The sequence below is a fragment of the Epinephelus lanceolatus genome, chromosome 5 (assembly GCF_041903045.1).
Source record: "Epinephelus lanceolatus isolate andai-2023 chromosome 5, ASM4190304v1, whole genome shotgun sequence".
NCBI lineage: Eukaryota > Metazoa > Chordata > Actinopteri > Perciformes > Serranidae > Epinephelus > Epinephelus lanceolatus.
In genome coordinates this window covers 37,568,265-37,582,246 of record NC_135738.1, presented here as the reverse complement: position 1 = coordinate 37,582,246, position 13,982 = coordinate 37,568,265, and the positions used below count along the sequence as shown (strand labels likewise).

The 13,982-nt window shown below is 39.3% G+C and overlaps 1 protein-coding gene across 1 annotated transcript; it reads right to left on the bottom strand.

Annotated features, from left to right (window-relative positions):
* Window positions 1-6,973: 6,973 nt before the first annotated feature.
* LOC144463613 (uncharacterized) lies at window positions 6,974-11,991 on the bottom strand. The gene is made up of 3 exons (XM_078168379.1): window positions 11,917-11,991; window positions 9,475-9,701; window positions 6,974-7,760 (listed from the first exon to the last, which is right to left on the bottom strand). The coding sequence occupies exons 1-3, from the start codon at window positions 11,932-11,934 to the stop codon at window positions 7,652-7,654; spliced, it is 354 nt and encodes a 117-aa protein (XP_078024505.1). The 5' UTR covers window positions 11,935-11,991; the 3' UTR covers window positions 6,974-7,651.
* Window positions 11,992-13,982: the final 1,991 nt, after the last annotated feature.

Sequence of the window (13,982 nt, the reverse complement as noted above, 5' to 3'; positions counted from 1 at the left end):
TTCAGGAACATCTTAAGGGAATTTCCTCAAATTTGGCACAAACATCCACTTGAACTTAAGAATGAACTGATTAGAATTTGGTGGTCAAAGGTCAAAAGTCAAGGTCACTGTGACCTCACAAAACATGCTTTTGGCCACAACTCAAGAATTAATGTGCTAATAATGACAAAATTTCACACAAATGTCTAATAGGATATAATGATGAAGCGATGACATTTAAAGTCCAAAAGGTCAAAGGTCAATCTCACTCTGACATCAAAATGTTCTGCAAAAACACTTATCTGGTCATTACTCAACATCTCAGGACAGAATGGTAGACATTTGGTCAAATACTGTGAATGGGTGACTTTAATCCTGGGTGCCCACCTTCAAACTGTGCTGATTGTATAGATCATTTGGGCTTTTGAGGGAAGATGTGTGTGAATCATCCAAGTTTTTGTAGACATAGATGTAAACTGTAGGAGCAACTTGACTGGTTTGTGGAGGTATACAACCACAAGGCTGTAATTCTAGTTCTTTTTAATCTGTCCCTCAAATCCACCAACTTAAAAGATGTGCAATATTAAACTACTTAAGTGTATGTTTGACTGGCAGCTCAGTATCTAACTGATCTAAAAACTCACTGGGGCCAGTGGCGATCTTAGACTCTGGGGGGCTCTCAGACAAAGAAGCTACAGGTAGCTACACTATCTGACTGTATGCCACAGTCATATGGTGGCTAGAAGGGGCCCCACTTGGGATTTTTTGGGTAACAGTGTTGCACTCTTTAGTACATTTATGGGAGGTTTAATGGTATTTATAGTTGTCATTGCATATTGTGCCAGTCTTAGTGGCTATTTTGGGCCCCTTTTCCCATTTTTTTTTGAGGGGGGGGGCAAACATTTTCCTGGTATGCCTTTCCTGACAGTGCACCCCTGACTGGGGCCTCCAGTTTTTTTATGTTTTCCTTCAATACTTTTCCTCTTATCTCTTATAAATGCATATATTTTGTTTGTATGTTTTTTTGCTCACACAGGTGAGTTTTTACCTCAGTTATGTCCACTCTTAAGTGGCCTACAGATCACTTTGCGATTATGTATTGTTTAGTTTAGTTCAAGGTTTTGTAGTTGTACATTTCCTTCAAGCTGAGCAATCTCACCACACACGCACGTCAGTATGTATGTCAGTAAAGTGAAACATACAACAGTTAATTGGGTTCTGACGTTCAGCACTGATTCTGATTGTCTTTAGTTCAGTGTGTCTTTCAACCTGTGTTTAGTTAAAGTTATGTGTTATGTGTTGCAGTAAAAATCTAAGCCTGTGCAAGTACTGCACATACGGTTATTGGCTTAGCAGCCACTTATTTGCCACAGTCTTTCACTGTCTTTTAATAGGCTTCTAATATTCATATTTGGTCTGAATGCATCTTAACACAAGCACAGCAGATTCATAAAGTCAGCTAAAGTGATTCAGTAATGTCAGTTACACAGCAATAGATATCCAACATTAGCTGTCATAAGCTACTTGTCCAGACCAAGAAAGCCTGAAGTTGCACCCCTGAGTGTAACATACTGAGCACAAGTGTGTTTTTATGCTAATGAATTTAGCTTATCATTTCTTTTTTATGAGGTACATAGCCTTGCTTTAAAACAACAGCATAAAATAAAGAAGCAGATACTGATAAACTAAAATTCTGACTAAAAAAATCATAAAACATATATACTCAATTGCCAGTTTATTAGGTACAGTCATGTAAAACTATATGCTAAAAGAAAGTTAATGTGAGGTGACAGTGAGAGGTGTTGATTCAGTTTTCAGTCACTTCCTTCTCTCATTTTGGATGTTTTATTTTGTGGAGGTGTTGAACTGTATTGCATTGTTGTAAGAGAGGTGTTTCTATTATTTTGTCCATCCCATTTCTATCAACGAAGGTTGGCTATATAACAGCAGCACAAACTAGATCCTCCATAATAAGCACACAGTTAAGTCTGCACCTCTCAAAAACACTATTACAAAACATTATAACCCTCATGAAGATGGGACATATTGCAGGATTGTTTAATTAGACTGCATTAGCTTTTGTTAGGTGTACTTAATAAACTGACAACTGAGTGTATATATTAAGGGGAGATGAAGCGAGAGATGAAAAAATTAGTAATTCTAAAAAAAATAGGTGTTAAACACAGATAGATTAAGCCGACAGTGATTGTTGGAATATTTTATTTAATGCAGTTTGCTGTGCTATTTTTAGTTTGTACTGCCATCCTCTTTGAGCAACACTCCCACTCCCACACACAGAGAAGTGTAATCAGTGAAAACTTTCCACTGATTCTATTTTAAGCCCCAACCTGTAACCTGGACCCTAATTCACATGTCCTGGAGCCCACACTGAAAACTAAACCTTACAGCTAAAATGTTCCAAATAAGGTGTGAGCTTACGTTTTACAGTAAGACAAGTACGGCTGCACTTCTCGTTATGACAGAACAGACGCTGAGCCTCTTCAAAAAGAGAGGCAGACACCACTTAGCTGATGAACTAAGTGTACAGGTGAGGGTATGAGTATGAAAGCTGAGCTTGCGTTGTGTAAAGCTTCTAGAAGTAGTTCACTCTCTCTGTTTGTTACTTCCACAGGCTCAGAATAGGGATTTAACCTAGTATTATAAAATAGCATTCAAACCAATCATTTCTCTCAGGAGTTGGAGGAGACCACAACAGAGCTAAAAGAGAGTAAATATTGGATATATTCATCACGTGGACACAAACACGACTCCTAATGTATGCTAATGTTGCTCATAACTGCTGGATGTGTAAACAGGCTGTTTGCTAACAAGTTCTCCATATGAACATCAAAAGGTGATAACTCGGTGCATTCAGACCCCTTCAGTTTCTTTATGTTGTTATGTCGCAGCCTTATGCTAAAACAGTTGAAGTTCATTTTTTTCTCCTCATCAATTCACACTGAGACACTAACCCAGAATGACAAAGGGAAAACTAAACAACAACAACAAAGGATTTTACAAGTTTTTGCAAATTTTTGTTAGCAGCTCAAAGTAACATTAGCCATAAGAGCTAGCGAAGAATATTCTTTGCAAGACAATGAAGCTGCCAAGCTATAGATTTGTGATATGCCAGTTTCATTTGACAAATCTTTGGGCGTCGTCTTTGTAAATTTTAAAACTATTCCAGATACTTGACTTTTTTGACATCATGCTAGTGTGTCTGTTAGCCTGTCATGGGTGTTCAAACTGTAGTAGTTACAAAACTAGGCCTTTCAATAGGTTTAAATGTCCTTGTCTAAGAAAAACAAATTATCAGTGTTGATGCCTAATGAATAATGTTGGGTTACCATTTCTTACCATTATTACCATGGCAACAATGGAAGTTTCGAAGCATTTGGGTCAGTCCTTGACATAAGTATTCAGACCCTTAACTCAGTACTTTGTTGAAGTGCCTTTGGCAGTGATTAGAGTCTGAGATCTTCTTGGGTACATTGCGACAAGCTTTGCCCACTTGGATTTTGGGATTTTCTGCCATTCTTCTAGACAGATCCTCTCAAACTCTGTCAGGTTGGAGTCTTGTTGGTGCATTGAAGTTCTTGTGGGAGGGTAGGACAATGCATGAATCAATCTAAAAATCTGTGATATAATTGAGATACTCCCTGTCAGTGTGACAGATCGCAGTGCTGCAGTTTAGTAGTACTACCATTAATGATTCAACCATTGTCCTCCATCGCTAATTTCATTGTTGTAGCACTGAATTAAGTACCAATATTTCTAAACTGTGAAAATGATCATCCAACTATAATACGTGTTATCATATGACTGCCTGTTAGTTTTATTTATAATGTGGAACCTGTAATGTGTAGGTTACAATTAATTATAATGTGTCTTCTACAAGTCACCAAACATCAGCTGTTATTGTTGTTTGTGTGTGTATGTGTATGTGTATGTGTCTGTGTGTGTGTTTGAAGTATCAGCTTCCTCCATGCTTGGAAACCAGAGATTCGCTTCCTGTTCTATAACCTGACTCCTCGCTCACGTTCAGTTACACACACTCAACCTACACAGGTACATGTATAAGTAGAGTCACATATACGGATGCACAGGATCACTGCATTACCTTTTTAGTATGTTGACCATGAAACATTCAACAACAGTGTTGTCTGATCAGCAGTGGCAGCTGTTTGGTCATAGGGCCCCTTGTCTCTGATTTCTGTGTCCACAACAACCACACACACAAGGCTAGCTCTCTGTTTTCTACATGTGAGTTGAAGTTTCCACAGTATTTAGTCAGCAAATGAATAATTCTGAGCAGTAAACAAAACTGGTAACTTTTGGACCTTGTGGTCCTTTTCCAATCAGTACTTTTCCATCTGACCACCTGTCTTTAAGCTCACATGATACTTACTCATCTACATATACAGTATTACAAACAGTGTTTACTGAAATGGTGTTTTATCTGCATTTCAATGAAATGAAGGTCTTGAAGAACTTCAGTTATGGGACAACATAAAATATATGTATCACAAGAGGTTTGTATAATCTTTCATGCCATCATTTACTTGAATTTTTAGGAAGGATAAAATGCTTGACACAGGAGAAGTCTTGCATTTTACCAGTTGCTGTTTTTTTTCATATAGATTAGACAATGGTAAATCTGTGACATATTTGCAGTGGAGGTAGATTTAGACAAGACTGGAAGTCTACATCCATGCCAGCATTTAACATTTAACCTTTGCCCAGCATCTAACTCATCTATCTCTTTACCTAGTGGTGGCACTAGATTGAAAGTTAAGGGATCAACACATACAATTTATTACACATCATGAGGGGGATATGAATGCACATACCAAATGTCATCCAAAACTCATGGAGTCCCTAAAAGTATAATGGGAGCCTGAGCCTTCAGCTAAGGCTTAAGACTTTCCTCTTTGATAAAGCTTATAGTTAGGGCTGGCTCAGGCTTGCCTTGAACCAGCCCCTAGTTAGGCTGCTAAAGCCCTAGTCTGCTTGAGGACTTCTCTTGATACACTGAGCTATTTTCTCCCCTTCTTCTCTCTCTATTTGTATATATTTGTGTCCCGTTAATCCAAGTTACTAACTTGGCCTCATCACAAGAGTGTTTGTGCTTTCTTGCATCAGAGGGTTTTTTTTTTTGGATTGTGATGGCACCTGGATCGTGATTGCGCCTGCTGTCGTGATCCTGCTTGACGCCCACTTCCTCTATTGTTATAATTAGTCAGACTTCTGTTGTTGTTACTGCCATTTTTGCTGCTATTAATATTATTCTGTTATATCCACTGCCATAATTATTACTGCTGTGAATAATATCTGCCTTGGCTAAGGCTGCTTATGTTCATATGTTCTGGAGTTATACAACACTTTATATAATGTTTGTCTTTCCTGCTAAGCTCGTTTGTGCACTACAGCCAAATGTAGATTTTCAAAGCTCTTGGCAGTTGCCATCAAGCCTAATTACTCTATATTGTGTGCAACATTTTGTTCAAATTAAATCAAATTTTTTGCAAGAAGGAGTAAAAAAATGATCTGTGTGGAAATGAAAATCAATATGTGCAATATATTCAGCTTAACGACTGAAATTTTAGAATTTATTTTCTCATAGAGACTGCTGCATTAATTAGTATTTTCTATCATTTATGAGTATGTTTGTTTTAAAGACAACATTTAAAGGCCCCCCAAACTAATTTCCTCAATCACCTTCTTACTATAAGTGATGTTGTACTATAGTAACAAATCTTTTCCTGCCATATTCAGAACAGTTTTGGTTATTTCAGGAGAGATTTCTGTGTTTGTGTTTCTGTCTGTGCTCTGATCGCAGGTCTGAAGGGGGTGGGGCACAGTTGGAGCACGGTGATGTCACGTACTTCTGTGCACCAATCATGTTTCGGCAACATTTGAATAAGAAATTGATGAAGTTGTTGGTTTGTTTGGCCTCTATTTGTGAGAAGAGTGTTGGACTCTTAATGAATAACACGTACATGTGATTTCTCAAAAGCCGTTTAACAGCAACACAGATTAACGTCCAAAAAAATTTGCAGGGAAATGTATAAAAACTGATTTTGTGGGTTTTATAGATGCTTGCACACCGCTCTGCAACATTTGTGCATGGGGAAAAATATTCAGATGGCCCTCAATTTCAGTGGATTTCTGCGTGCAGAAATATATGTTTGACTAATTAGATCCTTTGTTACGACTGATGTCATTCATCCAGGTCATAGCTAGCTTGCTGCCAAATTGGTGTCTGCTTCAATCTAGATACATTGAAGATGCTAACGTAGCTGGTAAACACTTGCTAACGTTATATGTTGGTCACAGTCTCAAACAAACAGAAGTGCATCAGAGCACTGGGTGCTAGTCTGTGAGACCTTAGTCATACAGTCTTTCTTCCCTGCTTGGCATTATGTAGCGTTCCATGCAGCAGTGATATTATGATGGTAGTGAGGGCTTAATCACCTAAAAAGAGCAAGCTACTCCTGTTTCTTCGTGGTTGGGTTATTGCCAGATCAGAGGTATGGTGTTTGGAGCAGCTGAATGGTGTCGTTGGTAAGTTACCCAATAATGTGTAGATGCAGGCCATGAATCTTTGTAAGTGCAGGTAAAGTGTATTTGTCAGAGAAACAAGACTTTGGAGCAATAAGCTTTTGTTTTTGGGATAGGTTTTTGTTGTGTGGAGTGGACACGGACACCATTTCGGAGGAAACTCCTTTTTTTCTAGACAGAAATGGAACCCTGCAGCATGGATCATTCACACTGGTCTTGGTGTGCACAGTTGGGGAAAACTGGAGTGCAGATTCTCTGTGTTTCTGTGCCACATTTTCACATCACACTGGTGAGAAACAGCTTTAATTGTTGCTTTTTTAAATTTGTGAATATCTAATGTTAAGATTTGAGTATGCAGTCACAATTTTTTGTCACTGATTTCTTAAAGCTTTATTGCACATACAAGAAACAAATTCACAAACACAACACTGCATGCAAAGAAGAGCTGCCATTTTATTCATTTGGACATCAGTTACAGCTAATTGCTTGTTAATAGTTTTTCAGTATGTTACTTTGCGTGACTTTTTTTCTTCACCAAGCAAACAAAATCATTTATCAAACTGACTAAAAGTTGTCTCGGTTTTATCAATAAAAAACCTTAAAACACAACAAACAGAGTGCATTAAAAAACAAAGTCTAGTGGAGAGTAGGAGCATAAGAGGAGCAGGCAGCACAATAGAATTTCCCTCCTCAATTCCTTGAGAGGATCAGAGGGATAAGTCCTGGATTTGGAGACTAAAGGGGACCAAAAAATGAAATATTAAGAATTACAGAAGTCAGAAAAGTTCCACTCTTGTGAATAATGACAAAAAAACTAAGGATTCCCCTTTAGAAATGGTCACTTAACTTATTGTTGTATTAAAAAGTTTTGAAAGAGAGACTCCACTTGCTAAAGCAGAGGGTGTTTGGGAATAAGATCTTAGCATCTTCTCCTGACGGGCCGGGAGTCAAGCAAACATTGTCCTCCAGCATCCTCAGTGACACTTGTACCTGTCCAATTTGCAGTAATCTGAATGAACTTTCCCCTGGGAGAGTAATAGCATTCCATGTAATGATGTCCCACTGTGACTGTAACTGGGTGGGTAGTTTGTAGTGGGCAAGGGATTATAGGTCAGCGAACACGTTTTATACTGCGTTTGTGTCTGAGACAGCTCGGGATGCATTTCTTCTCCGACTTGTTGCCGGGCGACGCCGGGGCCGGAGCTGTAGACCCCTGCTTCCTGTACAGAGAGAGAAACCAGACACAGAGGCAGAGACATGAGAGGAGGAAGTGTGATTTGAGTGTTTGCTCTGGCAGTGACACGAGAGCATTTAATTATTAACCGCAGACTCCTGTAGCCTCTGCTGATGGAACCACTGGTGTGATCACAGTCCAGTCTGGGGCAGCGGGGACCAGCACCAACAGGCTGGTTATTATCCTCCCTCAATGCATCAATAATGAACTAACAATTATCAGCTTGATGGATGGATACAGAGCATGCTTCCCAACTCAGAGTCACTACCCCTGAAGAGTCAATGCTCGTTAAAACTGCAACACCAACTAAAACACAATACAAACTTTAGCATGTAACCAAAGAAAAGTTTAAAAGTTCTGTGAAACAAAATTGGCACTGCTTCCTAAAGAGACACCCCTATAAAAAGTTTATAAGCTGTAACTAATGGCTTTATTAATGCTAAATAAATCATTTACTAAAGCTTAATAAAAACAACTTTAGGGTTGCCAGGTTGTGAAAAATCTCTTTGACCGATTGGACTTACCGACAGCAAACTGACTGGATGTGGCCCATAATCCATTTATTAATTACTTATAAAACGTTTATTAATGGTTACTAACATTTATAACCACACTATTTACAAATAAAAAGCATAAACATTCGCCATATTCTCCTAGAGATCCTTTTCTATAGGGTCTGCCATGTTGTTTCTACAGTAGCCCAGAGTGGACAAACCAAACACTGGCTCTAGATAGGGCCATTTGTGTTTTTGTGTCAGCCATTGTAGTTCTCCTCCACACTTGACACACAGAAGTATCAGTTGGTTTTATTCTGCAATTTCACCACTAGATGTCACTAAATCCTACACACTAGACCTTTAAGCATTTTCTTTTCAGTGTCCTAAGAAGAAAAACAAAGGTTTACCATTCTGCAATTCACATCAGAGTTTTGTGCTGATTAATGTGTCTTGGAGTAACAAAAATGTATCCACACATCTCAGATTAAAGAGCTGTTAGCCATGCTGGCAGCAGACTAGCAGTGTTGGTTGGATGGTCTAGCACTTTGGTCCACATTGAATATATCACCAACTATTGGATCAACTGCCATCAAATTTGGTACAGATATTTACAGGCCCTAGAGGATGAAGCCCACTGACATCCAGCAAAATATCTCAAAAACTAGATGAAAGTTTAGCACAAATTTTAGTCCAGATAGTCATGTTCCACAAAGGATACTTTCCTGTAGCACCAGCAGCAGGTTGATATTTGAGTTTGTCCAATACCTTTGTGACCAAATGACGCTACACGGTTATAACATAGCTGTTTGCCATGAGGGCTTTCTGCTGGAAAGGGATTTCTTTGTTAAGATTAGGGAAGAATTTGTGGCTCCAGTTTGCTAAATCTTTGACATCCCCATCAGTCTCAGTTGTGTTTTATTTTTAGTTCTTAGAAGTTAATGTTAGCATGCTAACATGCTAAGCTAAAATGGTAAAAAGACTCCTAGTCTTATTTAGTGACAATAAAGAAGTGACAGTGGAGATACATGGTTGTTAGACACAAGAGGGGAGAGAATCAGATGACAGTACAGCATTTAGTTAGTGGGTCTTTGTGAGGACACTAAACGCTATATTAACATTTGTATGTATAGAAGTGCCAGTGTCAGTCAGTGCACTGGCTATTGGCTGTAAGTTCCAGGTTACTGCAGCAGAGTTGTTCCTCACCTGGCAGCAGCAGCAGCGGCAGCAGCAGCCTCTCTGTTCCTGATTTGCTTCAACACTTTGAGCATGCGACAGATCTGTCTCAGGGTCATCTTTGGAGCATGGCATGCCAGGCGGGGCCGCGGGGTGCAGTAAGGGCCCCGGTATGAGAGGAGTGACATATAGTTGCCCCGCCTGGGTGCTTTCCCAAACAACTGCAGGGGCTGAACACTGGCATAGCAGGATGCAAACTGGGAGTCACGAAGGGAGGAGAGAGAGAAAAGTCAGACGTTTGTCATATGTTGTGATCTGCTGCATAGATAGATTACACACATACATCAGAGTTGGGATCAAGTCATTGTTTTGCAAGTCCCAAGTAAGTCTCAAGTTTTTGCACTTAAGTCCCAAGTCAAGATAATCCTTAACTTTGAGTCTGAGTCTTAAACAAGTCATAAAGCGAATTTGACCAAATGTAATGCCTATTTAATGACAGAGTAATAACATATTACATTTACAAAAATAATAAATGCGTTAAAGAAATTATATTTATTTATTAAAACAAGTTTGTTTAAACCAATATGACTGAACTGGATCATAAAAAAGTGGTGCTGACATTGCACTTCCAGAGCATATAATACTATTAACCAGGACCACACCAGAATGAATTTGTATGTTTCTGTTCTTGAAAAAACATGTTCTAAAATTGGCCTGGGGCGAGGGTATCAAGTATTTTCAAGTCAAAACACTTCAGTCCAAGCATATTCTTGAGTCACTGGTGTCGAGTCGCAAGTCTTTGGATTTTGTCAAGTCGTGTGTAAAGTTATCAAATTTGTGACTCAATTCGGACTCGAGTCCAAGTCATGTGACTCAAGTCCACACCTCTCACATACATTTGAACATACCGTCATCCATATGGTGAACAGCCAATAATAAATAAGCATTGTACTTTTTGTCTTACAGACTATATTCCAACTCTAAGGAAACAGAAATAGAGTCACGCTAAAAACAACATTATTTAAATTTGGGGATTAATTTCAATATTTTCAGTAAAAAGTCAAATTTGTGAATTTTCCATACTAATATCAACTTTTCACATAACTTTATCCCTGATTTCTATTGTTCCTCAAAAGTCTAACTTTAAAAGCATGATGCTATAATTACTTTTTACTTCTCTACTGTACAAAGTAAAAATCTTAAAAAAAAATAGCACATGTGCATAAAGTTGAATATATTATAAATACTGTTCAAATTCTGCTTGGTTGTCTCGAGAGTTTAGTTATAGAGAACTGCCCTTAATAAACCAATAATGTAGATTTCATGGTACTTCTGACGATATGCATTTCAGGTCTGCAGGCAACCATAAGACAATTAATCAATCCATTCAAAGTTGGAACATGTCCTCCTTCCGAGTATAAATACAGCACCTAATGGTGCACTGAAATATGGAGGAGCACGCTGCTGGACTGGCTCAACATATGTGGTATTATCTAAAGTACCACATCAACCCCTAAATGTGTATAGTACTTAATGTACTGTCTGCCTCTTTAAACTGAATGTTAAGTTCTGTTTTTACACCACACATTTGTTACTTGGGAAACCACTGATGCATCATGGGGAATACTGATAATTATTTCATTACAAATTGCTATTATTGGCCTCCCAACATGTTAACCTACTGGAGCATAATAGATGCTGTAGCTGAGGCAGCGGAACAGAATGAGGCCATGTGAGCTGGTTACAGTCTCAGCTGTGTGCCGCTGTCGTTCACACTTAAACTGGTACACACACACACGCACACACACACACACACACATACACATCACACCAATTTAATTAGTGTACAAGCCACTGTCTTTCTCTCGCAGACTTAATCACCCTCTCCATCAGAAACCCAAGACACACACACCCACACACACACACAAGGGAGCAATCACACAAAGAAAATTCAGTTGAGCAGATTCATTTACAGGAACGACATTTGATCATGTAGATTTGCCTAACAACAGTTGCTTACTCATCCACACAAACACACACACACACAGACACAATAGCTAACCTGCAACAGTATCTTTGTCATGTAAAGAGAAATCAATATCTTTGATCATATCCAGTATCTATAATATAACTATTATAGTAAATTCAACAGGCTCCAAATGAATGCACAAGAAAGTTAATTTTTGAGTTCAAGGATGGAAACACATCTCATGCAGGTTTTCTAAAAATGTCGAAGTTCACACTTAAAACACTGCAGGTTATTCTCACTGGGTTTCCCTTTTCTTGTTACTACCTGAGAGCGTCTAACAGTCACCTCAAGTCACAATTAACATGATGCATCACTCTGCATGAATGACAAAGCACCTAACAACAGGGCTGAGACACTTTTTAAAGTTTGAGATACACAAGCAGAAACACACACACACACACACACACACACACAGATAGATAGATAAATAGCTAGATACTCACAGGGACGACAGTAGCCATGGTGGAGTGTTTATTCTCTGCGGTGAAAAAATACTCATCACGATGGGAATCATTGCCTTCTTATACATGCCGACATGACCAGGCCAGTTAATGGGCCAATCATACCTCAGAAAAGACAAAGTGACTCCACCTACTCGTGACATCACCACAAAACACACATACACACACACACACACACCTGTTGCTTCAGGTTACACAGACACTGACACGCAGTCCATTATTGAGGGCTCTTCTGTTGCGCAGGATATATTTAGAAACAGCTGTAATTCTGGGAATGAGGGGAAAACAACAAGGGAGCATGATAACTGTGAGAGAAAGAGAGACTGGAGGAAGACTTGGACAGACAGATGTCAGGAAAGATGACAAAATGGGTCAGGAGAGGAGACAGTGATGGAAGAGGGAACAGGTGGACAACAAAAGACAGGGCGAGGAGGGAAACAGGCGTCACCCAGTGTAAGGTGACGTGCCTGAACAATGTGATGCATTGGCGCGTTGCATATCGTTCATCGGTACAATATTACACATCACTGATGGGAAGAGACAATAAAGGGGAGGCACACACTCACTCTGATGTGTTTTGTAAAGGAAAGAAACAGATGAAGGGTTGGGCTGCCAACACATCACACTGTTCAAACCATCTTGCAAATTCACTGTCTCAACACAGTATTTAAAAAACACTGAACACAGTTACTAATTGTAATCAAGATCTCAAAGTTTCCAAGGTTGCTAAACAACAGTTAGTTTCCTGGTGATGACACTGTATCTCTAGATCCGTGGTTCCCAAACTTGTACTTTAAAAGTCCACTTGTTGCCCCTCATCTCAGGGTAATATGGTGTGGATATGTGTTGTGAGCAGTTCAGAGTTTTTATTTTAATGATTTTTAGAAGCTTGAACAGGGGCACACTGTAATTGTTTAAGGCCCCTCAAAAAATTAGGGAAGGCCACTTATATTGATTTTAAAATGACAACTATCACTCCCCTTTAACCTCCTATAGAGGCACTATACAGTGCATCACAACTGCCCCAAAAACTCCCTAAGTGGAGCACCTTTAAGCCACCAAATGACAGCTGGAGACCATTAGTTTGGACTATCAGTTACCTGTGGCTGTCACGTATACAAAGCTAGGTGTAACTGTTGAATGAAACAGGGCCTCCATAGTCTTCTATGCCTGGGGCCCCTCAGAGTCTAGGTTCGCCACTGGGCCTGAAAAGGTCAATGTAACACTGATGAACAAGAAAAATTCTGAAATAGAGAAAGAGAATATCAGGAAAATATTAGAATTTTTGTCCTCTCTTACCCCCTTAATCATCTTGTGACCCCTCAGATTTATCTTCGGACCCAACCCCAAATTGTGAACCACTAGTCTAGACAAAGATCTGAGGGTTAATTTGTTGTGTTGACTTGATGAATTTCATTGACGGAAAAGCTCCAAATGAACCCAAGTAAATATTCATTCATTATAAATGTACTAATGTAATGTAATTAGTATCAAATTACACACACTTTCCTTAGAATTCAGGCCTTGTTTACACCTGGTATTAACATGTGTCTTGGTTAATCAGAAGTGGACAGTTCTAAGTACAAGTGGGAATGCACCCAATGCGATTTCAATGCATCTTGAGATCAGATCACTCAGAGCACATTTAGAAATGGTCTTAGCCACATGTGGCCACATTCTTTTAGCAGTGTGAATGCTCCTGTGTCGTGGGACACCTACTCAGCTATCGTCCCTGCTTATCTGACTCCCCGCTGTATAAGTAAACTTTCTGTTGCTGCCATCAAACAGGTTAGACTCAATGATAAAGGATCATCTCCAGAGATGCTCTCCTCCCGGTGAACAGTCAGTTCAATGTCTGCCCTATTAGCATGAGCTAACACAGTAGCAACTCTAACCAACTGTCCTCAGCATAGAGCTCATACTCACAGCAGTAAAACAACAATGCAATGGAAATGATGTATGGGTTTGTTTGTATATGGACGGGGGAAGTGGGATCCAATCACAAGTGGTCAGTCAAGATGCATGTGGAGACTCATTCCAATGTGAAC